General features: G+C 40.1%; 1 protein-coding gene across 3 annotated transcripts; it reads left to right on the forward strand.

The window, feature by feature from the left end:
• The first annotated feature begins 131 nt into the window (after positions 1 to 131).
• On the forward strand, positions 132 to 27,752 carry LOC123993933 (flotillin-2). 3 transcript variants are annotated; one of them, XM_046296414.1, is made up of 12 exons: positions 176 to 311; positions 782 to 951; positions 6,164 to 6,245; positions 7,322 to 7,412; positions 9,460 to 9,583; positions 14,012 to 14,130; positions 14,578 to 14,691; positions 16,217 to 16,336; positions 16,657 to 16,871; positions 17,390 to 17,573; positions 27,123 to 27,272; positions 27,567 to 27,752. In XM_046296414.1, exons 3-12 carry the CDS (start codon positions 6,196 to 6,198, stop codon positions 27,603 to 27,605), a joined length of 1,206 nt encoding a protein of 401 aa, XP_046152370.1. In that variant the 5' UTR covers positions 176 to 311; positions 782 to 951; positions 6,164 to 6,195; the 3' UTR covers positions 27,606 to 27,752. The 3 variants fall into 3 exon arrangements, with proteins under 3 accessions (XP_046152368.1, XP_046152370.1, XP_046152369.1); XM_046296412.1 differs by lacking the exon at positions 782 to 951 and having other exon boundaries at positions 132 to 311; XM_046296413.1 differs by lacking the exon at positions 176 to 311 and having other exon boundaries at positions 352 to 951.
• The last annotated feature ends 126 nt before the right edge of the window (positions 27,753 to 27,878 follow it).

Here is a 27,878-nt window from a genome sequence, read left to right on the forward strand (position 1 = left end):
ATTACCAAAGACAGTACAGTTTAGAAAATGCTACTCCCTAGCGGCTACGAGTGCACACTGCATGGGAAGGGAGGGAGCCCCCTGAAGTGGGCAGAGCAAACGTTAGCTACGTCACAGTCTTGATTTGGGGCGAGGGCTTGCAGGAGATTGAATAGTGGCAGAGACGCTGTGAATATTGACTTTTTTTAAACCACACAACCAAAGTATATTACAATACAGAAAGGTTTCACGCATATTTGTGAGGATATATCACCGGAAGAAGATGGGTAGCTGCCTTACAGTTGGACCAAATGAAGCCGTGGTTGTTTCTGGTAACGTTAGGTGTTGTGTATGCTAACGTTAGCTAGTCAACAAAATGCTTAATTGTTATTAATGTATGGGTATTTTTTTAACCTGTTCGTTTGCCAAGTGTTTTCAGTTAATGTATAGCTAACGTTAGCTAGTTAATGAAACAGTAATTGCGTTGCTTTTGCGCGATGGATAAACATAAATCATGGCTCGTCACTAACGTTAGTTAGTTGTTACTAGCCATTGATAATGTCTCTAAATTGAATTACATTACACATTAAGAGTCAATGGACGAAGGCGTCTTCTGTGGGGGAGTTTTATCTGTACGGGCAAGTTTTATTGTCTGGGTAGTTTTGTTTGGAGCACCGCTCAGTCTGAACATTAACACACATTGCTTGTAATATGATTTGTGAAGCATAAGGACTGTATCTTTCATATCAGAGAAACCATTCTCAAAAAAACGAAATGTTACATTGATACACACCTTTTATAGGGTTAGTGTTCCCACACAGCTATATTTCCGTGTTTACGGAAGACAGAGGGACCACCTGTACTAATTAGCCATCTAGCATGCTCGGAACACCTGTGTGTAACCGAAGAAGGCCGCCATAAACGTGTTGCTGTCGTCTGCAACTGTAATAAAGCCAGTTAAAACAGTATACGGTAAGTGTGTATTGTGTTTCTAGAACCGTATCACAATTGAGAATTGATAGATGGAGTGTTTGGCTGCAAGGGCCAGTCTACCTCTGAAAATAACATACTCAGCAAAAAATTAAACGTCTCACTGTCAACTGCGTTTATTTTCCAGCAAACTTCAAATGTGTAAATATTTGCCTAAGGCATAACAAGATCCAACAACTAAGACATAAACTGAACAAGTGCCACAGACATGTGACTAACAGAAATGAAATAATGTGTCCCTGAACAAAGGGGGGTCAAAATCAAAAGTAAGTCAGTATCTAGTGGGTACCAGCTGCATTAATTACTGCAGTGGATCTCCTCCTCATGGCCTGCACCAGATTTGCCAGTTCATGCTGTGAGATGTTACCCCACTCTTCCACCAAGGCACCTGCAAGTTCCCGGACATTTCTGGGGGGAATGGCCCTAGCCCTCACCCTCCGATTCAACAGGTCCCAGACGTGCTCAATGGGATTGACATCCGGGCTCTTTGCTGGTCATCGCAGAACACTGACATTCCTTGTCTTGCAGGAAATCACGCACAGAACGAGCAGTATGGCAGGTGGCATTGTCATGCTGGAGGGTCATGTCAGGATGAGCCTGCAGGAAAGGTACCACATGAGGGAGGAGGATGTCTTCCTTGTAACGCACAGTGTTGAGATGGCCTACTATGACAGACCCTCCATCTCCAAATCGATCTCACACCGAGTCCTGTACTCTGGAGCAACGCTCATTCCTTTGACGATAAACGCAAATCCGACCATCACCCATAGTGAGACACAACCGCGACTCGTCAGTGATTAGCACTTTTTGCCAGTCCTGTCTGGTCCACCGACGGTGGGTTTATGCCCATATGCAACATTGTTGCCGGTGATGTCTGGTGAGGACCTGCCTTACAACAGGCCTACAAGCCCTCAGTCCAGCCTCTCTCAGCCTATTGCGGACAGTCTGAGCACTGATTGAGGGATTGTGCCTTCCTGGGGTAACTCGGTCAGTTGTTGCCATCCTGTACCTGTCCCGTATGTGTGATGTTTGGATGTACCAATCCTGTGCAGGTGTTGTTACACAGGGTCTGCCACTGTGAGGACGATCAGCTGTCCATCCTGTCTCCCTGTAGCGCTGTCGTCTCACAGTACGGACATTGCGATTTATTGCCCTGGCCACATCTGCAGTCCTCATACCTCCTTGCAGCATGCTTAAGGCACGTTCATGCAGATGAGCAGGGACCATGGGCATCTTTCTTTTGGTGTTTTTCAGAGTCAGTAGAAAGGCCACTTTAGTGTCCTACGTTTTCAGAACTGTGACCTCAATTGCCTACTACCATCTGTAAGCTGTTAGTGTCTTAACGGCTGTTCCACAGGTGAATGTTCAATGGTTCATTGAACAAGCGGGGCGGCAGCGTAGCCTAGTGGTTAGAGCTTTGGACTAGTAACCGGAAGGTTGCGAGTTCAAACCCCCGAGCTGACAAGGTACAGATATGTCGTTCTGCCCTATAACAGGCAGTTAACCCACTGTTCCCAGGCTGTCATTGAAAATAAGAATGTGTTCTTAACTGACTTGCCTGGTTAAATAAAGGTTAAAAAGCATGGAAAACAGTGTTTAAACCCTTTACACTGAAGATCTGTGAAGTTATTTGGATTTTTGCGAATTATTTTTGAAAGACAGGGTCCTGAAAGAACCTTAAGGAGTAACAGTGAAGTTAGGCTCCTTAAGAGTACATCTTGGGCTAGGTTGTTACCAGCTGGTTAACCAACCTGGTGGCAGAGAATTTTGTATTGTTCTGTACGTAAATATGAGATCATTTTATGATATGTTTCGTATGGTAAAATGAAGGCTCTCATGGGAGGAAGGGGAGGACCATCCTCGGTGAATTTCATAAAAACAAAAATATTTAAACATTTAAAATTGTCCTTTTTTAGATAAAACTTTAGCAAATGTCTTAACTTCTCCAAATAATTTATTAAAACACACTATTTTGCAATGAAAGTCTAAAGTAGCCTCAGCAGCACACTCTAGGGTCACACCAAGGCTGTAGCTGGAGGACAGCTAGCTTCTGTCCTCCTCTGGGTGCATTGACTTCAATAAAAAAAAATCCAGGAGGCTCTTGGTTCTCACCCCCTTCCATAGACTTGCACAGTAATATGACAACTTCCGGAGGACGTCCTCCAACCTATCAGAGCTCTTGCAGCATGAATTGACATGTCCACCCAATCAAAGGATCAGAGAATTAATCTAGTACTGAAAGCATAAACTAAAGCTAGCTTGCACAGCATAAAATGTGATGAGTAGTTGACTCAGAGAGAAAGACAATGGTTAAACAGTTTTGAACAAATGTATTTCTTCTAAAATTTAAGGAGGTGCAAGAGAGAGCTAGCTATATTTGGTTGTATTTAAAAATGTTTTTTAGCTAACTGAATGTCAACAGCTAGTTTAGCCTATACAAACACCTGGCTCAAACAGAGTGTTATATTAGCTAGCTGGTTATGGCAAGCCAAAATTGGAAATCTAACAATTCAAGGTAAGATTTTGGTTTAATTAATTTAATGCCCCTGGGGCCTGCCGGTGTAACTGTTAAACTGTGTTCTGACTGTACACTACTGCATGATTGTAGCGGGTTTACTAACCCATTAGTTCCAGTAGCTATGTTGACTGTGAGGTGACAACGATATAGTCTCTGTGTAGTGGTTAGCAGTCATACTTTTTTCTTTACATAGTTGAATGTGCTGACAACAAAATCACAAAAATTATCAATGTAAATCAAATTTATCAACCCATGGAGGTCTGGATTTGGAGTCACACTCAAAATTAAAGTGGAAAACCACACTACAGGCTGATCCAACTTTGATGTAATGTCCTTAAAACAAGTCAAAATGAGGCTCAGTAGTGTGTGTGGCATCCACGTGCCTGTATGATGAGGTGGCGGATGGTCTCCTGAGGGATCTCCCAGACCTGGACTAAAGTAACTCCTGGACAGTCTGTGGTGCAACGTGGCGTTGGTGGATGGAGCGAGACATGATGTCCCAGATGTGCTCAATTGGATTCAGGTCTGGGGAACGGGCGGGCCAGTCCATAGCATCAATGCCTTCCTCTTGCAGGAACTGCTGACACACTCCAGCCACATGAGGTCTAGCATTGTCTTGTATTAGGAGGAACCCAGAGCCAATCGCATCAGCATATGGTCTCACAAGGGGTCTGAGGATCTCATATCGGTACCTAATGGCAGTCAGGCTACCTCTGGCGAGCACATGGAGGGCTGTGCGGCACCCCAAAGAAATGCCACTCCACACCATGACTGACCCACCGCCAAACCGGTCATGCTGGAGGATGTTGCAGGCAGAATGTTCTCCACGGCGTCTCCAGACTGTCACGTCTGTCACAGGTGCTCAGTGTGAACCTGCTTTCATCTGTGAAGAGCACAGGGCGCCAGTGGCGAATTTGCCAATCTTGGTGTTCTCTGGCAAATGCCAAACGTCCTGCACGGTGTTGGGCTGTAAGCACAACTCACACCTGTGGACGTCGGGCCCTCATACCAGCCTCATGAAGTCTGTTTCTGATCGTTTGAGCAGACATGCACATTTGTGGCCTGCTGGAGGTAATTTTGCAGGGCACTGGCAGTGCTCCTCCTGCTCCTCCTTGCACAAAGGCGGAGGTAGCGGTCCTGCTGCTGGGTTGTTGCCCTCCTACGGCCTCCTCTCCTGATGTACTGGCCTGTCTCCTGGTAGCACCTCCATGCTCTGGACACTACGCTGACAGACACAGCAAACCTTCTTGCCACAGCTGGCATTGATGTGCCATCCTGGATGAGCTGCACTACCTGAGCCACTTGTGTGGGTTGTAGACTCCGTCTCGTGCTACCACTAGAGTGAAAGCACCGCCAGCATTCAAAAGTGACCAAAACATCCGCCAGGAAGCATAGGAACTGAGAAGTGGTCTGTGGTCCCCACCCGCAGAATCACTCCTTTATTGGGGGTGTCTTGCTAATTGCCTATTATTTCCACCTGTTGTCTGTTACGAATTCTAGCTAGGTGGCTAACTTTAGCTCAGGCTAGGGGTTAGGGTTAAGATTAGTAGTTAGGTTAAAGGGTCAGGGTTAACTAAAGGGGTTAATGTTAGGGTTACCTAACATGGAAAGTAGCTAAAAGTATTAAGTAGTTGAAAAGTTGCTAATTAGCTAACATGCTCAAGTTGTCCGTGATGAGATTTGAACTCGCAACAATAAATCGCAAACAATTCACACAATGAAGTTATGAAACCATGAATGTGCACAAGTTGGTTGGAGAGTGCGCATTCTGGAGAGAGAAGAGCGTTGTACAGCTGGGTGCATTTCAATCTGACGTCTGCATTGGCCATGCAGCATTTACATTTATGGCCTCAGCAGAAGTCAGGGCATTCATACTTCTTGCACTTCACAGAGCAGTGCAGAGCTGTTGTCAAGGAAGTGAATGTGTGTTTATACAAGATCTACCGCCCCCACCTACCGTCAACCAATCATGTCAATGCGGAGCTATACAGAGCCCTCCGTTGTTACAACATTTGGGAGGCGCATGGCGATACTGTACAAAGCTCAAATTGGCCTCTGCATTCCTCTGGAGAATCCACAATTGTCTCAGACCCTCGATATGGAGCCTCCGCTCACATTTTCAGATCAAGCTTAAATTGGCTTTCAGTCTAGGCCTCCGCAATGGATTAGTTCACTGAGATCGGCACACAAATATGTGTTTTAGTCAAGCAGTAACTCACACAATTTCGGTCGAACAAATAGCCTAACGACCAAACACTCGACCAGTCGACTAATTGGGGTCAGCCATAAGCTAAATGATACCGACACTTCCATGTTTTGATTGGTTTTGTTACTACATCCTTAGCTATATACACTGTAATAGGATATACACTTAGCTTCTAAGGCCAAGGGATTTCTGAGCTTGCAGGAAAATTATACACAAGGCTAGGTAATCATGTAGGCTACCCTTATAGAAGTTTACGAGTAGCCTATACCTAAACATTTTACATTTGGCCCTGTAGTAACATAGCTAGTGCAGGGCAGCAAGACAAAGGACTTGTTATGCTAACAACCTAAGAAGGTCTCAGACAAGGGTGTCAACTGAGTATCAATAATGAATGCTGATGAATGATGGAAGTCTTTCCCCAATGGAAATGTTGTGCCACTGACTCACGTCTTGTCTGTTTCATTTCTCAGGTGCCTGTTGTGGCTCAGATGAGAAGACTTACATGGTGGGGGGCTGGGCCTGGGCCTGGTGGCTCATCACTGACATTCAAAGGTGAGACCGTTGATGATGGCTTAGACTGATAGATGAAGACAATTCTATCAGCAGTTATGGGTTGTTTTGCTAATGGCCTGGAGGCTTGTTTTATTTCTTCAATGGCTAAATAATCCTACACGTTTCCGTACAAATACTACATTTGATAAAAGGGCTTCCTAAGGTTTAGAGACCCTCTATTATTTATGAACACTGCTCCAACAGGTTATCCAACATCTTAGATTTCCACAATGATAGCCTATAATTCACTAAGCACACCCATATGCGGCCTGACAATCAGCCAGGTGGCTTGCGTGAAAGACTATTTTATTCTGTGCCACACTTTACTTACTGACCTACATTGTGTTAATGAGTTCTGGATGTTTCAAATGGAAACACTGCAAAGGACACTTGGCCTCACCTTCTTAAATTACAGTACACATTCACTCTTCTGCCTTCTTTCCAGTGTGTCACTTGGCACAATTCTTACCCTTTTTCACTGTAGGTTAGCTGCTGTTCTCTCTTTATTAACTGACTGTAAGGCATTATCCCCTGGGTTTACATGAAAGCATGCAATGCAATGTTTTGTTTAGGTTTTCTTCAGTTTAAATTTGGCAGGTTTGCTCAATAGCCAGTAACTAGTCTCTAGTCATTTTGGCCGTGTGTCAAGGAAGTGTGTGGCAATAGAGGTAATAAATCTCCAGAAACAATAAACATTCCACTATAGAAATATTCCATGGCTGAAATGTCACCATTGTGAAACTCCTCATGTGACTTCCCAATAATATTTATTCAATGATGAGAGAAGATATTTCAGCTGAGCCTCCAAATTATCCCATTACTTCTGCTCCAGATGTTTTGTCAGTGACAACATTGTCCCATAATACTGATGCAGAGCTTTTTCTCTCCTCTGCCTGTTAACTTCAGGATTGGTGGGTCCTTGCATCCATAGCTCTATGAATTTCAGTGGTTGCATTTCTACAGCCGCATCGCATAGCTTTTTACCCAAACAGTGGGAAGTGAACGTGATATTGTTTCAACTGCAGGTTGCCCCTTTAAGGTCTGGATTACTTCAAATACTGTTTTTCCTCATACAGGATTACACTGGAGATTATGACACTCCAACCTAAGTGTGAGGATGTTGAGACTGCTGAAGGAGTCGCCATCACTGTCACTGGGGTGGCACAGGTAAAAAATAAAATGCTGGAAAAAGACCAGTTACCACCATGACATGCCTCCTTCGTTTGTCTCACAAAATGTGTTGTCAGTGAAAACAATGACAAAATATAATTTTGTCAATTGTATCGAATTGACAACATTGAATTGGAAAATACAGTTAAAGTTGGAGGTTTACATACACTTAGGTTGGAGTCATTGAAACTCGTTTTTCAACCACCCCACAAATTTCTTGTTAACAAACTATAGTTTTGGCAAGTCGGTTAGGACGTCTACTTTGTGCATGACACAAGTAATTTTTCCAACAATTGTTTACAGACAAATTATTTCACTTATAATTCACTGTGTCACAATTCCAGTGGGTCAGAAGTTTACATATATGAAGTTGACTGTGCCTTTAAATAGCTTGGAAAATTCCAGAAAATGATGTCATGGCTTTAGAAGCTTCTGATAGGCTAATTGGCGATTGGTGGTGGACCTGTGGATGAATTTCAAGGTCTACCTTCAAACTCGGTGCCTCTTTGCTTGACATCATGGGAAATCTAAAGAAATCAGCCAAGACATCAGAAAAAAAATTGTAGACCTCCACAAGTCTGGTTCATCCTTGGGAGCAATTTCAAAATGCCTGAAGGTACCACATTCATCTTTACAAACAATAGTATGCAAGTATAAACACTATGGGACCACGCAGCCGTCATACCGCTCAGGAAGGAGACTCGTTCTGTCTCCTAGAGATGAATGTACTTTGGTACAAAAAGTGCAAATCAATCCCAGAACAGCAGAAAAGGACCTTGTGAAGATGCTGGAGGAAACAGGTACAAAAGTATCTATATCCACATTAAAACGAGTCCTGTATCGACATAACTTGAAAGGCCATTCAGCAAGGAAGAAGCCACTGCTCCAAAACCGCCATAAAAAAGCCAGACTACGGTTTGCAACTGCACATGGGGACAAATATCGTACTTTTTGGAGAAATGTCCTCTGGTCTGATGAAACAAAAATAGAACTGTTTGGCCATAATGACCATCGTTATGTTTGGAGGAAAAAGGCAGAGGCTTGCAAGCCGAAGAACACCATCCCAACCGTGAAGCACAGGGGTGGCAGCATCATGTTGTGGGGGTGCTTTGCTGCAGGAGGGACTGGTGCACTTCACAAAATAGATGGTGTCATGAGGCAGGAAAATGTTGCTTCAATATATCCACATCATCTCAAGACATCAGTCAGTTGCAAATGGGTCTTCCAAATGGATGATGATCCCAAGCATACTTCCAAAGTTGTGACAAAATGGCTTAAGGACAACAAAGTCCAGGTATTGGAGTGGCCATCACAAATCCCTGACCTCAATCCTATAGAAAATGTGTGGGCAGAACTGAAAGTGTGTGCGAGCAAGGAGGCCTACAAACCTGACTCTGTTACACCAGCTCTGTCAGGAGGAATGGGCCAAAATTCACCCAATTTATTGTAGGAAGCTTGTGGAAGTCTACCTGAAGTGTTTGACCCAAGTAACTTGATTTAAAGGCAATGCTACCAAATACTAATTGAGTGTACGTAAACTTCTTCCCCACTGGGAATGTGATGAAAAAAATAAAAGCTGAAATAAATAATTCTCTACTATTATTCTGACATTTCACATTATTATAATAAAGTGGTAATCCTAAAACAATACATTTTTACTAGGTTTAAATTTAAGGAATTGTAAAAAAAAAAAAAATGTAAAAAAAAAAGAGTTTAAATGCGTTTGGCTAAGGTGTATTTAAACTTCCGACTTCAACTGTATGTCTAACTTATTTATAACTCTATAACTGTTATTATTTTAATATCTCATTGTGGCATACCAGTTTACAACTGCTGCAGTAGCTACTCCATGTACTGTAAGCTATTTTTGTGTCACAGGAAAGATTCTGTTCCAAGGTATGCAAAATACATTCATGTAAACCAAGGACTAAATCCTTGTGTAAACTAACTTATAGCCATAGATCAAGTTAAAGCACAGTGATTCATATTTGCGCATGCAACCTGGCCACAGTCCTTCTAACCCTTTCCTTCATCTTTTCTCCAGATCAAAGTGATGACAGATCATGATCTTTTGGCAATTGCTTGCGAGCAGTTTTTGGGAAAATCCGTCCCTGAAATCAAAGGAGTGGTTTTGCAAACCTTGGAGGGACATTTACGCTCAATTCTAGGTAAGGAGAATCTTTCCAAAGTGATCTTTGTCTATTATGGTCATCTGTTGATTTCAGTTGGTTGTTTTCAGCTTTGTTTTCTGTTAGCTGATGTAAATCAGTGGCTAAACCTCATTATACAACAGATGAGTCTAATCCTGGATGTTGATTGTCTAGAATGCAGTTTTAACCCGTGTCTATTCCACAAGTGACCACTGGCTAAATGCATGACGTTGAAATGCCTATTTACTCTGTTCCATCTCACATCAGCCCAGCCATTTGATATCCACTATAAAAAAAACATCTAGACATTGTCTCCAATTTCTTTTAGACTAGCATATATTCTCAACAGTGGAGATTTCTATAAACCTTGCTGTCTGTCTCTCTGACATTTGCAACAATGTTTCAATATTGAAATTCGATCTCTAGCTGTTCCATAGTAATGAAAGTGTCGGGAGGAAAATAATGGGCAGGCAGCTTTTCTCAGCCAGTCGAAATCATGAATCGACTGCCATCATTTTTATTGATATACAGGTATACAAAGAAATGTCAATAGGAAACAGGTAAAATGGGGGGAAAAGTTTAGCTAGTTTGCTGTCTTTCCAGCTTCAGTATGAAGTGATTATGTTACCTGTGGTGTTGGCTAGCTTCTTTGAACAGCAGTGTCCTGGCGAGAGAGCACATTTTGTATGCCAGGCGAAATCGAACATCATTAGCTCATTGTTATGGATGCATCCAAATAAATGTCACTAGAAAACAGCTTAGACAAATGCAAATGCAGCTACTTTTCTGTTATTCTGGCTGAACGGTTTGACGTGACTAAGTTAGCCATAGTTTGCTTGCTAGCAAGCAAGGTATAAGAATGTTGCCAGCCAGTATGGCATTGGAACATTTAGAACGAACGACTGGGTTGCGTCTAAAGATACAAAACAAAAATACTTGACTGGGTCACGTCTCTGACAACCTAACTGATAGAACAAACGACCAGCCGGCTTGGGTAGCAACCTTCGATATCTGTCGGGACTATATCTTGTGGAAGGATGAAACGCTGGCTCCTCGGGCATTATTGGGCATTATCACTTAAGCGTCCCACACACGTTAATTCAAAATGACACAATGACAAGGTTCCAGTTTAACAACTTTTACACAACCGTATTAGCACAATACATGGTTTCCATTGCACTCAGGCCAGGTTCATCAACAATGAGACTCCTGCGCAGGCACACTAATAATGATAGCACCGTAATAACAGAAATATAGGGATACTTAAAACATTAACTTAACACTGATACCTAAGCCTAAAAAAGAAGTGCTGCTCATCGATAACTGGCGTCCAATTTGTCTTCTTAATAATGACTTTAAGATATTAGCCTTACTACTTGCAGTCTGGCTTTATGAGGAACAGACATATTTCTAACAATGTCAGACTAGTATTAGACATACTTGACTACTCAGACCTAATAACTGAGGATAGCTTCATATTATTATTTTTTAAAGCATTTGACACAGAGTGTCAGTTCCTCTTCCACTCCCTTGAGAGACTTTGCTTTGGGTATTTTTTTATTTAAGGCTATTATGACTCTATTCAAATGGTAACAGCTCTATCAAATTGAAATATGGCACCTCACCTAGATTTGAGTTAAAGAGAGGAATTAGGCAAGGTTGTCCTATCTCTCCGTACCTGTTTTTATTAATCACCCAACTTCTTACAAATTCTTTAAATAATAGTCCTGTACAAGGTATTTCCATAGCTGGTAAATAAATTATTATAAGCAAGCTGGCTGATGATACTACACTTTTTATGAAAGATGCTAACCAAATTCCCATATCGATCAATGTGATTACAATCCTTTTCCAAAGCGTCTGGTCTATATCTTAACATTAATAAATGTGAACTCATGGCTGTCAAAGATTGTGTGACACCTTCATATTATGGTATTTCAGTAAAAGAAGAACTTACATATTTAGGCATAACCATTACAAAGGAGCAGAAGTCTAGAGGCATACTATAATTTTATTTTTTAAATAAGAGCATTAAAATATCTTTAAAGGGAAGTCCTAATAACCAAGGCTGAAGGTCTCTCTAGACTAACATATGGCGCTCTATCTATTTATCTTGACAGTAAAATAAGCAAGGCAATAGACCAGATGCTTTTCAACTTTCTGTGCAGAAACCGTACCCATAACAGGAAAACTGTTGTAATGAACACTTATGAGAATGATGGGCTGAATTTTCTGGACCTTATTACCTTAAATAATACTTTTAAGATCAATTGGATAAAACAATCCCTAAGAATCCCCACTTCTATGTGGAATTTTATTCCTCATGTCTTCTCTACTTTTGGTGGCCTTAACTTCATGTTGGTTTGCAATTATAATATTTACAAAGTTTCAGTGAAACTTTCTGCTTTTCATCGGCAGGTTTTCTGGTCATGGTCCTTAATTTATAAGCATATTTCTTTCCACACATGGAATAATTGGGATATATTGTATAAAAATCCTTGTTTTTAGAATATTGGTTCCGAAATAATATCCTATTGGTGAGCCAACTGGTAAATGCAGAGGGTATTTTACTCAGTTATAAGGAATTCTTATCACTTTACAAGGTCCCTGTAACACCTAAAGATTTTGCAATTGTTTTAGGTGTTGTTTTATTATTCAGGAACATGTTCAGGAACGTGTCAAGACCTGACCCTCAGAGCCTACCTTCCTTTGACTCTGTTGACTCATCAGTAGGAAAGATTTGTTTCTCTTTTGATCCATTCAACAACAGAGAAATACGAACCATGTTTCAGCAGGATGTTGTATGTCATGCCTTAGAAATTATAGCAGTAGTCTAAATCCAATGTACACAATTCCAAACTCGTTAAAAATCACTTATTCCACAACTGTACGAGAGCACACAGGCTTCAGTGCAGGAAAGAGTCCAAAAAGCTACTGCACTGACTGCTGGACGTCAAGGGTAACCACTTCTTACTTGTCGTTTACTTGCACTTCATTGAATATTTTTTGTCATCTGGACTGCTTTGAGTTCAGCGACAGACACACCTCAGAGAACTTTGGCAGAGGAACTGTTGAGAATGGCAAGTAGATGGAAAAGTGGTCTGTTTTGTTAGCGACAATGCAGCTAACATAACTAAAACCATGAAAATGTTAAAATGGACCCATTCATGTCTTGCCCACACAATCAACCTGATTGTAAGAGATGCTCTGAAGGTGATGAAGCCACTGTGGACAAAGTGAAAGCAGCTGTGGAATACTTCCACAGGAGCACAGTAGGTGCTGAAAAACTAAAGTCTACACAACGCCAGATGGGGATGCTTGAGCTGAGGCCATAACAAGACTGCACTACAACTTGGAATTCAACATTTTATATGTTGAAGCGGTTTCTTGAGTCAAATGATGCCACCATCTCTACCCTGGCCATTGTCAATGCATCTGTTTGTAAGATTTATATACATTAAAGTTAAACTTTAAATGCACATGTAATAGCATCTTTTTTTACATTTTCAATTTTTGGGATGCTGCAGTTTTGCAAATTGTTATTTATCTATCTTTGATATGGTGCAATATTCTATTATACTGTTCAGATTGTGTTCGTTTTGACTGATTAGATTTATATGCATTTGGTAATATACATACAAAATGTATACTTTAAATCCAAAAATGTTTAATAGCATTCTTTTCCATAACAAACCAATGCATTTTTAAATACGTTGTGGTTAAGGTAGAGTATGATTTAATTTAATTAGACTTGTTTTAACACCAATCATAGTCATAGTATCTCAAACTGTTTGACTTGAAAAAATACAAAACATATATTTTTTTAAAGAGCCATTTGAGAGCCAAAAGAGCCGAACTGAACGAGCCAGCTCACTGAAAAGAGACTGAATGCCCGTCACTAGTAAATGATATCTGAATGTTGGAGTGTGCCCTTGGTTTTCTGTAAATGAAAAAAAACAAAGGATGCCATCCAGTTTGCTTAATTTAAGGAATTTTAAATTATTTATACTTTTGCTTAGTGTATTTTAAACCAAATACTTAGACTTTTACTCAAGTAGAATTTTACTGGGTGACTTTTACTTGAGTAATTTTCGATTAAGGTAGCTTTACTTTTACTCAAGTATGGCAGTTGGGTACTTTTTCCACCATTGGTAACTTCTAAAACCACAAACATGAAATCCAAGAATATATAGACTGCACTATTGAAAAGTAAACATTATGTGTTCTGTATTATGAGATTTTTATAATGTTTTACTATATGATGATGACGACTTTATAGATCTGTGCTTTTAACAATGTATTTTGTCTTTGTAAATACCCATGAATTTCAGTGATTATTTGACAACCATGTAGGATAGCTTTAATAAAGTAGTCAGTAAGTGAAGTGGGTCTATATCCAGTGTTGTAGAGACACTGATGGGCTCTGCTGCTCTCCCCTCTCCACAGGCACACTGACAGTGGAGCAAATCTACCAGGACAGGGACAAGTTTGCCCAGCTGGTAAGGGAGGTGGCAGCTCCCGACGTGGGCAGGATGGGCATCGAGATCCTCAGCTTCACTATCAAGGTGAGTCTGTTGGGGGTGCCATGAAGGCAGTTAAACACACCTTTTTTATATTTTGAATGTTGTTTTTGCCTTTGCTGTGTTTATCGTGTGACTTTAAAAAATATATACATATATATTTTGCATTCCATGTGTATTGGTGCTTGTTTTCCTATGGAATTTAATGGATGATGTTGATTGGGAGGCGACTCCAATTAACTAGTCTTCACCGTTGTTGATTATGATTGATTGTGGACTGGTAGAAATTCTAATAGATAAGAATTAGCCTAGAATGTCAGTCCCCATCAATGAGATCCACTTTTAATTATCAGCTCTTCACTGCAAGGGCTACAATCAAGTAGATGTTATCACATGTTGTTGGACATTTTATTGACATTTTTTGTTCCCTCAAGTGTCTCAGGTTGTGTGTTGTACTCTGAGCTTGTGTGTATGTGTGTGTGTGTATTGTAGGATGTCTATGATAAACTGGACTACCTGAGCTCCCTGGGGAAAACTCAGACAGCAGCAGTTCAGAGGGATGCAGACATCGGTGTGGCAGAGGCAGAAAGGGATGCTGGGATAAGAGTAAGATTCAATGAACTTGATTAATTCCAGAGGGCGGTGTAATGAGTGCGTGCTGGTGACAGAAGTCAGGCGCAGGAGTGTGAACTTGGTATAAATGGAGCAGTTTAATAAATGCTAAAAAAAACTCAGAAAACCAATATATACAAAAATAATATAAAAATGGTACAAAACCCGTCGTACACCAGAACATGACTTGCACAAAACATACAACAAACAATCACCAACAAAGACATAGGGGGAAACAGGGTTAAATACACAACATGTAATTGATGAGATTGAAACCAGGTGTTTTATTTTATTTAACCGGGAAGGGCTCATTGAGATTAAAATCTATTTTTCAAGAGCGCCCTGGCCAAGATAGGCAGCACCAAGTCATCATGAAGAACTACAACTAATCTAGTAAAAACCATTTAATTCACAAGAGTATAAAACAGCAAATTAAAAACATTGACAGGTCAGGGAATCAGCCTCAAATCCTTCATCAGTGATTTAAAAACACCAATCGGGTCAAGTCCTTCCAGTTTTTAAAAGTATTTTGTAAGATGTTCCAAGACGATGGCGCAGAGTACATAAAAGCCCTTTTACCAAATTCAGTTCGGACATTTGGAACAGTTAGCAGGATAAAGTCCAGTGAACGAAGAGAGTACCCACCACATTTCTGAACAATAAAAATGCACAAATAAAAAGGTAATAAACCCAAAATGGCTTTGTGAATAAAAGTATACCAGTGACTGAGCCTACGAGTGACTAGAGAAGACCAGCCAACCCTGGTATACAAAGTGCAGTGGTGCGTAAGGGTTTTGCAGTTTAAAATAAATCTCAAAGTGCCATGGTAAAGAGTGTCAATTGATCTCAAACACTGAGCGGAAGCAGTCATATATAAAATATCCCCATAGTCTAGTAAAGGCATACATGTAGCTGATACTAGCCTCCTTCTGGCTTCAAAAGAAAAACAGGCCTTATTCCTAAAATAAAATCCCAATTTCAGCTTCAATTTTTTTAAGTTGTTGAATATGCAATTTAAAAGAGGCTGTCATCAATTAAAATTCCAAGATATTTATATGAAGTTACAACCTCAATCTCCTTGCCCTGACAGGTAGTAATAGGTGAAAGGTTCAGAGGTCTATTTCTTGCATTAGAAAAAACATTAGTTTACTTTGTCAGTATTGAGGATAAGCTTCAATTGACACAAGGTATGTTGAACAGTATAAAAAGCAGTTTGCATGTTCTGGAAAGCTTTTGTAAGAGACGAGGCACAACAGTAAATAATGTGTGATGGAAGACCAGACAAAACCAATGAAAAATGGATCAGCAATGTCTAGAAGGTCGGTGACGTCGACCGCCAAACACCACCCGAACAAGGAGAGGGACCAACTTCGGCGGAAGTTGTGACAGGCAGTTATTTCTGGGGCTCTGTTTGTCTGTATTAATATACATACTTTTCATTTGAGAGGTTTGTATGCTCATTTTATTAATTTCCTCTCACCCTCTCTCTCATGTATATTCTCTCTCACTCTCTCGTCAGGAAGCAGAGTGCAAGAAGGAGATGATGGATGTCAAGTTCCTGGCCGACACCAAGATGGCCGACTCCAAACGAAAACTTGAACTGCAGAAGGCTGCTTTCAACCAAGAAGTCAACACCAAGGTCTGCATGCACTTTATGCTCCACTCTTGAATGCCGTTTAAATCAGTACAGTGTGGTAGAAATTCCAGTCTACTAAATGATTCTATGATGTTGGTCCATCCAAGTCTTAATTATCATTAGGCGTTAGTAATTTAAGTAATTCGACATCTTACGTGATCAGAGAGCCTGGAATGAACATTGAATATAGCCCTAAGCAGCCAAATGCTCCCCCCAGCCAACCTTAACATTACAACTCCTCTATCAACATGATCCTGTCTCTCTGTCTGTGTGCTTCAACATGGACGTCATGGTCATGTCTCTCTCTGTCCCTGTGTCTCCAGAAAGCGGAAGCTCAGCTGGCCTATGAGTTGCAGGCAGCTAAAGAACAGCAGAAGATCAGGCTGGAGGAGATAGAGATTGAAGTGGTTCAGAGGAAGAAGCAGATCACCATTGAGGAGAAGGAGATTGTCCGCACAGAGAAGGAGCTCATCGCCATGGTGAAGAGGCCTGCCGAGGCAGAGGCATACAAGATGCAGCAGCTGGCTGAGGGACAGAAGTAGGAACACCTTTTATATTATAACAGAACATATCCACAGTCTATTTCCCATTATATGTTTACCTATCTGCTGGGGCGGCAGCGTAGCCTAGTGGTTAGAGCGTTGGACTAATAACCGGAAGGTTGCGAGTTCAAACCCCCGAGCTGACAAGGTACAAATCTGTCGTTCTGCCCCTGAACAGACACTGTTCCCAGGCCGTCATTGAAAATAAGAATGTGTTCTTAACTGACTTGCCTGGTTAAATAAAGGTAAAAAAATAAAATAAACATAAAATATCTGTAACATACAAACTATGTCCTTCACTAGTGATTCCACTCAACTTTTGTGCAGTCTGGAATGCTTCAAGACATATAGATTGGTAGCACTTCATTTAACAGTGCAAAAATGTTCCGGTATTTACTAAGTGATCAGGTTAAATGGTAATCACACATAGCATATGAATTACATACAAATTGTTTGTTTCGGAAATCAATCTAGTTTCCAATTTGTTCTGATACGAGTGTGCTGTGTCTTTCAGGATGAAGAAGGTTCTGATGGCCCAGGCGGAGGCAGAGAAGATCCGGAGGATAGGCGAGGCAGAGGCCTGCTCCATAGAAGTTATAGGGAAGGCTGAGGCTGAGAAGATGAGGCTGAAGGCTGAGGCCTACCAGCAGTATGGAGAGGCAGCCAAGACTGCTCTGGTTCTGGAGGCCCTACCCAAGGTAACACACTATGGATTTAAGTCACATAAGTCATATTGTGTTTATTGTTTTTAAATGCAGTGTATCTTCATGTGTGTTTGAATTGTTTAGATTTAATCAGATGAAATCACTACTGCCTTGACGAGACCTTTAACCAGATGTATTCATGTTGAGGTAGTAATGTGTAGATTTACTGTTTTTTCCTCAAAAAAAAAAAGTGATATTGATAGTGCAATTCTGAAAAATCTATAGCAAAAGTCATTAAAAAAACACAGGATTTTGTCACGCAGGGTGCCTTTCTTTCACTGGGCAGGCCATTTGGGAACTTCTTTGGCAAAATTAGAGTATACCCACTTCTCCAGGCACCACTACACCATTGCATAGGGACGATGGAAAGACAGCAGTCACACACAGCATGATGTTAGCCTCTCTGGGATATGTGGGACAGCCAGTGAAATTGCAGGGCGCCAAATTCAAAACCCACAGAAATCTCATAATTAAAATTCCTCAAGCATACAACTATTTCACGCAATTTTAAAGATAAACTTGTTGTAAATGCAGCCACTGTGTCCGATTTCAAAAAGGCTTTACGACGAAAGCACAACAAACGATTATGTTAGGTCAGCACCTAGTCACAGAAAAACACAGCCATTTTTCCCGCCAAAGAGAGGAGTCACAAAAATCAGAAATAGAGATCGAATTAATCACTAACCTTTGATGATCTTCATCAGATGACACTCATAGGACTTCATGTTACACAATACATGTTTATATCCAAAAATCTCAGTTTACATTGGTGCGTTATGTTCAGTAGTTCCAAAGCATCCGGTGACTTTGCAGAAAGCCACATCAATTTACAGAAGTACTCATAATAAACATTGCTAAAAGATACAAGTGTTATGCATGTAATGTTAGATCCACTTCTCCTTAACTTCTTATGGCTGAAATCCCGTTACCGGGAGCGATATAACAACAACCAGTTATTGTACAGGGCGCCATATTCAAAAGAACAGAAATCTCATAATTAAAATTCCTCAAACATACATGTGTCTTATATCGTTTTCAAGGTAGTCTTGTTGTTAATCCCACCACAGTGTCCGATTTCAAATAGGATTTATGGTGAAAGCACCACAAACGATTGTTAGCTCACCAACAACTCACTAAAATACACAGCCAATTTTACCAGCCAAAGAGAGAGAGAGAGAAAACACTTATAGAGATAAAATGAATCACTAACCTTTGATAATCTTTATCAGATGACACTCATAGGACTTCATGTTACACAATACATGCATGTTTTGTTTGATAAAGTTCATATTTATATTAGAAAATCTGAGTTTACATTGGAGCATTCCATTCACTAGTTCCAAAAACATCCAGTGATTTTGCATAGCCACATCATTCAACAGAAATACTCATCATAAATGTAGATGATAATACAAGTTATACACATGGAATTATAGATATACCTCTCCTTAATGCAACCGCTGTGTCAGATTATTTTTTTAAATTACGGAAAAAGAAACGCATGCAATAATCTGAGACGGCACTCAGAACAATAGAAAAATTAGCCTCCATGTTGGAGTCAACAGAAAAAAGAACACATGATAAATGTTTCCTTACCTTTGATGAACTTCATCAGAATGCAGTCCTAGAAATCCCAGGTCCACAATAAATGCTTGATTTGTTCAATAATGTCTGTTGTTTATGTCCAATTAGCTACTTTGGTTAGCACGTTTGGTAAACAATTCCAAAGTCACAAAGCGCGTCCAATATAACGGGAAGAAATGTCCAAAAGTTCCGTAACAGTCAGTAGAAACATGTCGAATGTTGTTTACATACATCTTGAATAACGTTCCAACTGGAGAATTATAATGACTTCAAATGAGCGGTGGAACGCAGGTCCTTCCCTTGTGAACGCGCATAGTGAAAGCATGGTCAACTCGTGGCAGTGGTGACTATTTCCTGTCTCATTCGACCCCCCTTCACATTAGTCATCAGACAAAGTTCTATTGACTGTTGACATCTAGTGGAAGGCGTAGGAAATGAAAACTCATCCATATCTCGCTGTAAGTTCAATGAGAGCTGGGTTGAAAATCTGCCACCCCCAGAAAAAATCCAAACAGGAAGTGGAATTTCTCAGGTCTTTGCCTGCAATATGAGTTCTGTTATACTCACAGACATAATTCAAACAGTTTTAGAAACTTCAGAGTGTTTTCTATCCCATACTAATAATAATATGCATATATTAGCAACTGAGACTGAGGAGCTGGCCGTTTACAATGGACACCTTTTCAACCAAGCTACTCAATACTGCCCCTGCAGCCATAAAAAGTTAATGCAACCGCTGTGTCAGATTTCAAAAAAACTTTACGGAAAAAGAAAACCATGCAATAATCTGAGTACGGCGCTCAGACACAAAAACAAGCAATGCAGATACCCGCCATGATGTGGAGTCAACAGAAGTCAGAAATAGCATTATAAATATTCACTTACCTTTGATGATCTTCATCAGAATGCACTCCCAGGAATCCCAGTTCCACAATAAATGTTTGTTTTGTTCGATAAATTATGGACTTTATGTCCAAATGCCTCCTTTTTGTTTGCGCGTTTAGTACACAAATCCAAACTCAGGAGGCGCGGACAAGTCCAGGCGAAAGTTCTGACGAAAAGTCATATTACAGTTCGTAGAAACATGTCAAATGAAGTATAGAATCAATCTTTAGGATGTTTTTATCATACATCTTCAATAATGTTTCAACAGGAGAATTCCTTTGTCTGTAGAAATGCAATGGAACGCAGATAAATCTCACGGGAGCATGCGAGACTGAGCTCATGGCACTGCCAGACACCTGACTCAATCAGCTCTCATTCCCCCCTCCTTCACAGTAGAAGCCTCAAACATGGTTCTAAAGACTCTTGACATCTAGTGGAAGCCTTAGGAAGTGCAATATGACGCCATAGACACTGTATATTCGATAGACAATGACTTGAAAAACTAAAAACCTCAGATTTCCCACTTCCTGGTTGGATTTTTTTCTCAGGTTTTTGCCTGCCATATGAGTTCTGTTATACTCACAGACATCATTCAAACCGTTTTTAGAAACTTCAGTGTTTTCTATCCAAATCTACTAATTATATGCATATAACAGCTTTTAGGCCTGAGTAGCAGGCAGTTTACTCTGGGCACCTTTTTATCCAAGCTACTCAATACTGCCCCCCAGTCCCAAAGAAGTTAAAGGATAAGCAGTCTGTAAACTCAGACATAAGCCAGCAGGTCCCAATCATAAGAATACAATACCATTAAGTTTTTCCCAATAAATGTGTAACCATTACTTCCCATTGCATAATACATTTCACATTTAGCACACAAAGTAGCCCGTGACCTAAAGTTTAAAGTGGAATTGAGTGTTTTAACTACTATGCAGATATAAAACAGACAATGATATTAGTCCAAAATATCAAATTCTCAGTTTTATGCTACAAAACCAACTACATACAAGGTTTTTAAAATGCTATATTTGACTCAACTTCCCATGACGTACACTAAGGTATTGTTGGCAGAATAGATGGATGCAGTTCAATGCATGATTAACTTCTTGCGTCGAGCCAACCCGGATCCGGGATCGTGACTACAGCCTCAAGACCTTTACCATAACGCAACGTTAACTATTCATGAAAATCGCAAATGAAATGAAATCAATATGCTAGCTCTCAAGCTTAGCCTTTTGTTAACAACACCGTCATCTCAGATTTTCAAAATATGCTTCTCAACCATAGCAAAACAAGCATTTGTGTAACAGTATTGATAGCCTAGCATAGGATTATGCCTGGCATTCAGCATGCAACATTTTCACAAAAAACAAAAGCATTCAAATAAAATCATTTACCTTTGAAGAATTTCAGATGTTTTCAATGAGGAGACTCTCAGTTAGATAGCAAACTTTCAGTTTTTACAAAAATATTATTTGTGTTGACAAATCGCTCGGTTTTCTTCATAACGTTTGGGTAAGAAAAAAAACTAAAATTAAGTCATTAACCTCTTGCTCCTACCTGACACGCAGGCGTCCCATCTAGACATCTGGAAATGCAAATGCACTACGCTAAATGCTAATAGTACTAGTTAAAACTCAAACGTTCATTAAAATACACATGCAGGGTATTGAATTAAAGCTACACTCGTTGTGAATCCAGGCAACAAGTCAGATTTTGATAGCATGTAGCACCCCAAAAGACCTGCAGGGGACGTAAACAAAATAATTAGCATAGTCGTCGCTACACAAACCGCACAAATAAAATATAAAACATTCATTACCTTTGACCATCTTCTTTGTTGGCACTCCTAGATGTCCCATAATCACTATTGGGTCTTTTTTTTCTCGATTAAATCGGTCCATATATAGCCTAGATATCGATCTATGAAGACTGTGTGATAAACGGAAAAAAAATAGCATCTTATAACGTAACGTCATTTTTTTAAATTAAAAAAGTTGACGATAAACTTTCACAAAACACTTCGAAATACTTTTGTAATGCAACTTTAGGTATTAGTACACATTAATAAGCAACCAAATTGATCACGAGGCGATGTATATTCTTTAGCTGTCCGTCTGGAAATAATGTCCGGGTAAATCTCAACCAAAATATCCGGTCGGAGACTTGAACAAATGGCTTGTCTCTTCTTCGTTTGACCAAGAAACAAAGCCGCCTAGGCAAATGACAAGACTGTTGACATTGTGTGGAAGCTGTAGGTATTGCAACCTCAGCCCCATTTATTGTGGTTCGCCTTTATCAATGGGTTGAAGTGGCGGATGGATATATATTTCCATTTTCAGTGATCAGATTTTCCTGCACTTTTCGATGAAACGCACGTTCTGTTATAGTCACAGCCGTGATTTAACCAGTTTTATAAACTTCTGAGTGTTTTCTATCCACACATACTAATCATATGCATATACTATATTCCTGGCATGAGCAGCAGGGCGCTGAAATGTTGTGCGATTTTTAACAGAATGTTCAAAAAAGTAGGGGGTAGGAGTAACAGGTTAAAACGCGAACTTTTTTCCAAATGAACTCCATAATATCGACAGAAACATGGCAAACAATGTTTAGAATCAATCCTCAAGGTGTTTTTCACATATCTATCAATGATAAATCCTTCGTGGCAGTTGACTTTCTGTTCTGAAGAAATGGAACCTAGAGATTACGCAATCATTTCGACACAGGACACCGGGCGGACACCTGGTAAATGTAGTAATATAAGGAGACATTGGGACACAGCGCCTTCAGAATCTGGGGCATTTCCTGTATGAAACTTCATCTTGGTTTCGCCTGTAGCATTAGTTCTGGGGCACTCACAGATAATATCTTTGCAGTTTTGGAAACGTCAGAGTTTTTTCTTTCCAAAGTTGTCAATTACATGCATAGTCGAGCATCTTTTCGTGACAAAATATCTTGTTTAATTGGGAATGTTTTTTATCCAAAAATTAAGAGCGCCCCCTATCTCGAAGAAGTTATATAATTCACCAATACATGTCTTGTTAGTACGAAAAATATTATCTGGTTGTAAATCACAGCTGGCCTAGTACATTGTTTGCTGCCTCCATTCGGACAAATGTAACTAAGGCTAGGAATATCAATACAATCAACCTAGCAAGGGAAATGATCAAAAGTCAGTCAATGTGGCTAATAGGCTAGCATATCTATTTATGTAGCAAGCTAAAAGCACAGGGCCTAATGTTAGCTAACTAGCGGCTAGGCGGATGCCATTGGAGTGGGAGTGACGGACTTTCTCCACACACATAATTTTTCAGTGGCTATACACAGCTAGAGATGCAGGTGTCATTTGGTTAGCTAGCAAAAACTTGAACGACTGTTATCCAGTTAGCATATCTCTTGATTTGGCAAATCCACTCTGGTTGTTTACTCTGATTTCAGAGCACTCTGGTCTGAGTGTGCCTGAGCACAGAACAACTGATATGACAGGTGTCAGTAAAAGTAGGCAAAAACAGTAATAGTTAGTCAAGAACGCTCAATAGGACTGTAAAGTTCCCAGATGTAAGAGGACTCCTGTGGTGTTTACATATTTGCAGAAATCCATTCAGGTGTATTTTGGCTTTTGGTGAATGCTTTCTAATGATCTAAAGTTGTGCTGTTGCAACTGCCTGTAAACACACAGTCCAGTTTAAAGTGAATAAAGGCAGGCCCTTGTGATGGCTTGTTTGTATGAAGGCCTACAGTAGCTCTGATTGGCTATAGCGCACTGGTCTGTGTAGACTCCGGTTCTGGACAAGACAGATGTTTTTATTCAGTTTTATCTACTGCAGTGTCTATTAATAGTCCAAACGCAAGGCCTCTTTCCCACTCTATAATACTATAGAATTTTCACAGCTGCCTTAGTATACGCAATTCCAAAACATTCTAAGAATTGATGAAAACGTGAAAATGATCATATCTAAGTGGTCGCTTGTCATAAAAAAAAGTTTCATTCTTTCTGGGGGTGTATATGATCACATTTTCATAAGATTTAATTTTGCTAAACTGCTTTCAGTTCCATTTTAAATGCAACACGGTTTCACACACGTTATTTTCAAAGGGATGGCTAACCGCAAGTGCTCTACAATAAAAAAAACACAGTTTGACTCACCAGATGATGATGATTTGAAACGTAATTCTTCTTGAAAGTTATTATTGAAAAGAGAGAAGCTAACAAATTAGAAACATACTTTTTGATAACACCTTCTGCAGCCGCTGCAAACTAGCCGACTTTTGAAATGGCGCCGTAGGGGGTGGCTGCTGTTCTACGTGCTCCTAACCAACTGTGCTATGTTGTTTGTTTTTTCACATTGTTTGTAACTTTCTTTCTTTTTTAAAACGTATTTTCTACATAATGTTGCTGCTACTGTCTCTTATGACCGAAAATAACTTCTGGACATCAGAACAGGGATTACTCACCTCAAACTGGACAAAGATTTGAATGAGTCCGACTCAAAGATATACTGATTTATCGGGAACGGGCCCAAATCCCCGTCATTTGCGTGAAGGATAGATGGAGAAAAGGGTGGTGGAGATCGGACTACCTTCTGAGAATTCATAGGCGAGTTAGTTGCCATCTGTTTTATTGGCCAACGTGCAATCATTGGAAAACAAAATTAATCTATGCGCAAGATTATCCTACCAACAGGACATTAAAACTGTAATATTAAAACCAAGCTACGCCTGGTAAGACTATGGACGGGGGTGCGTGTCTATTTGTCAAAAACAACTGGTGTACGATGTCTAATATTAAAGAAGGCTCAAGGTATTGCTCGCCTGAGGTAGAGTACCTTATGATAAGCTGTAGACCACACTATCTACCAATAGAGTTCTCATCTGTATTATTTCTTGCCGTCTATTTACCACCACAAACCGATGCTGGCACTAAAACTGCACTCAGCGAGCTGTATAAGGCCGTAAGCAAACAAGAAAATGCTTATCCAGAAACGGCGCTCCTAGTGGCCGGTAACCTTAATGCAGGCAAACTTAAATCTGTTTCACCTAATTTCTACCAGCATGTGCAATGTCTAATATGCAACCAGAGGGGGGAAAAAAACTCTACACCACCTTTACTCCACACACTCATACAAAGCTCTCCCTCGCCCTCAATTTGGCGAATATGTCCATAATTCTATCCTCCTGATTCCAGCTTACAAGCAAACACTAAAGCAGGGAGTACCAGTGACTCGCTTTAAACAGGTCAACATTCACAAAGCCGCGAGGCCAGACGGACTGCTTCTTCCCTAAATAGTTATTCCATAGTTTAGAGCTGTGTTTTGGGTCATTGTCCTATTGTAGGAGGAAATTGGATCCATTTAAGCGCTGTCCACAGGGTATTGCATGGCATTGCAAAATGGAATGATAGCCTTCTTTCTTCAAGATCCCTTTTACCCTGTGCAAATCTCCCACTTTACAACCACCAAAGCACCCCCAGAACATCACATTGTCTCTACCGTGCATGACAGATGGCGTCAAGTGCTCCTCCAGCATCTTTTCTGCATCTCACGAATGTTCTTCTTTGTGATCTGAACACCTCAAACTTAGATTAATCTATCTGTCCATAACACTTTTTGGTTACTGGCCCAACGCTCTAACCATTAGGCTACCTGCCGCCCCTACCATCACATCAATTTGATGTTATTTTAAAGGACAAAAATTGCTTTCTTTTCAAAAACTGACATTTCTAAGTGACCCCAAACTTTTTAACTGTAGTGTACAAATTACCTTGACTAACCTGTACCCTCACACATTGACTCGGTACCCCCTGTATATAACCTTGCAACTTTGTTTATTATTTTATACTTTTGTTTATTTGGTAAATATTTTCTTAACTCTTTTTTGAACTGCACTGTTGGTTAAGGGCTTGTAAGTAAGCGTTTTACAGTAAGGTCTACTACACCTGTTGTATTCTGCGCATGTGACATAGCTTTTGTTCAAATCAAACTTCATCTAGCTAGACCGTGGGAAAACTACAGCTCACTATTGAGCAGTGACCAGTTGGCCAGCAAGAAGGCAGAAGTTTCCATATGTTTTTGTAAAAACAGTCCTACCCGTTAAGTCAAAATGTGATTGGTTGATTCCACTGTCACTCCAAATTTTGTCCTAATACAGTTGAATCACAGACACCTTTATTTAGCCTATCCAATGGCTGATTTTTAACTAGCGAAGATTTAGCTCCCTAGAGCAGTGAAGTTATATCCTGATTGGAAATTTTTTCCCCTCCAGTGTTAACCCTTTCCAACAAAAACTGAAGAGATTAAATCAGAACATCATTGAAGATATGTATATAATTATCATTATCGTATTATATTCATTATTTTATAAATCTTTAGCCCTTATTTGAAAGTGTAGAAGGGCCATTGTTTCCCACTGTGTTTGGGTTAGTAATAATTTGTAGAGTCGCTATATTTTCCATCAGCATGCATTTTTTCAGTATTCTGAATGTCCAAAGAATCCATATGTTCTGAAATATGAACACAGAAATATTGGGACATTTTTAACTCTTATTATGGTGGTGATTTGGCAAATGGTGGTTTTGAATTGGACATTTTTCTGGTCTCAGTCTTGTCTCGGACCCCTTGTCCCTCTCCCGGTCTTGGCTCTGACTCGATTTGCTCCGATCTTGGTCTTTAATCAGTCTTTTTTAAGTGGTCTTGAACACAACATTGATAGACACACTCATTATCATGCCCCCAGGTAAACCTAGTCACATTTAATATTAATAAAGCAGTAATAAACAGTTAATCTCATCACTGTAATAAAGACAAGCCAGTGTTTGACTTTTATTTGTTTGTTTCTTTTTGACTGGACAAAGTACAGTAGTATCAGTCATAACCCACCAGTAGTTATCTACAGTATCTTTGTCAGCCAGTGTTAGAGGTGGTAGTACAAGTGGAGATTACACCATTTTAAAGTGACTCGCAAGTGATTTGTTCAACCAGAGGTTGATGTAATATGACATCATATACCTTAAACCTGTCTTGTGATGTGAGCACAATAAAAATAAAAAATCTCAATGTGCCCGTGTCTTTCTAGATTGCAGCCAAGGTGGCGGCACCGCTGGCCAGGACCAATGAGATAGTCATCCTGAGCGGGAAGGGCAACCGTGTGACTGGGGAAGTGAATCGCCTCCTGGCTGAACTTCCAGTGTCCGTCAACGCCCTCACTGGAATTGACCTATCAAAGGTAATTAGTGGTGTGGTCTATGGTATGTGAAACATATATTAGTGTGTCTATAGAAATAGAATTACACTCATTATTGCTGCCAGATGGTCCACCTATCATGGAACATTGACTTGAATAGAGTGGTAGTCGGTTCTAGTAATTCTATGAATTAGCTAATATGTTGCATAGGATCCTATTGGTGCTGTTGGATTTTCCAGCCTACATGCAATTTTTTCAGAAATATTGAAATTAAACCTTAGAATACAATATTTTTTTCTAACCTAAATTGAATTGTTTTTGTTTTCTATTCAACAGATCCCACTACTGCAGAAGATGACCTATGCTCAGGCCTGAAAACAATCTCTCCCTTCTACTCCGATATCTGTTTTATGCACTCCCATAGACTGCCTTCAATACACTTGAAATTACACACACACACACACACACACACACACACACACACACACACACACACACACACACACACCACACACACACACACAGTGGGGAGAACAAGTATTTGATACACTGCCGATTTGGCAGTTTTTCCTACTTACAAAGTATGTAGAGGTCTGTCATTTGTATCATAGGTACACTTAAACTGTGAGAGACTGAATCTAAAACAAA

This window comes from Oncorhynchus gorbuscha, linkage group LG13 (genome assembly GCF_021184085.1).
Source record: "Oncorhynchus gorbuscha isolate QuinsamMale2020 ecotype Even-year linkage group LG13, OgorEven_v1.0, whole genome shotgun sequence".
NCBI lineage: Eukaryota > Metazoa > Chordata > Actinopteri > Salmoniformes > Salmonidae > Oncorhynchus > Oncorhynchus gorbuscha.

Excerpts from the sequence above, each read along its gene's own strand:
- LOC123993933 (XM_046296412.1), top strand. The coding sequence starts at position 263 with ATGGGTAGCTGCCTTACAGTTGGACCAAATGAAGCCGTGGTTGTTTCT. Across the intron at positions 9,584-14,011 it reads ACATTTACGCTCAATTCTAG|GCACACTGACAGTGGAGCAA; the intron begins GTAAGGAGAATC and ends CCCTCTCCACAG. Across the intron at positions 14,692-16,216 it reads AAAGGGATGCTGGGATAAGA|GAAGCAGAGTGCAAGAAGGA; the intron begins GTAAGATTCAAT and ends CTCTCTCGTCAG.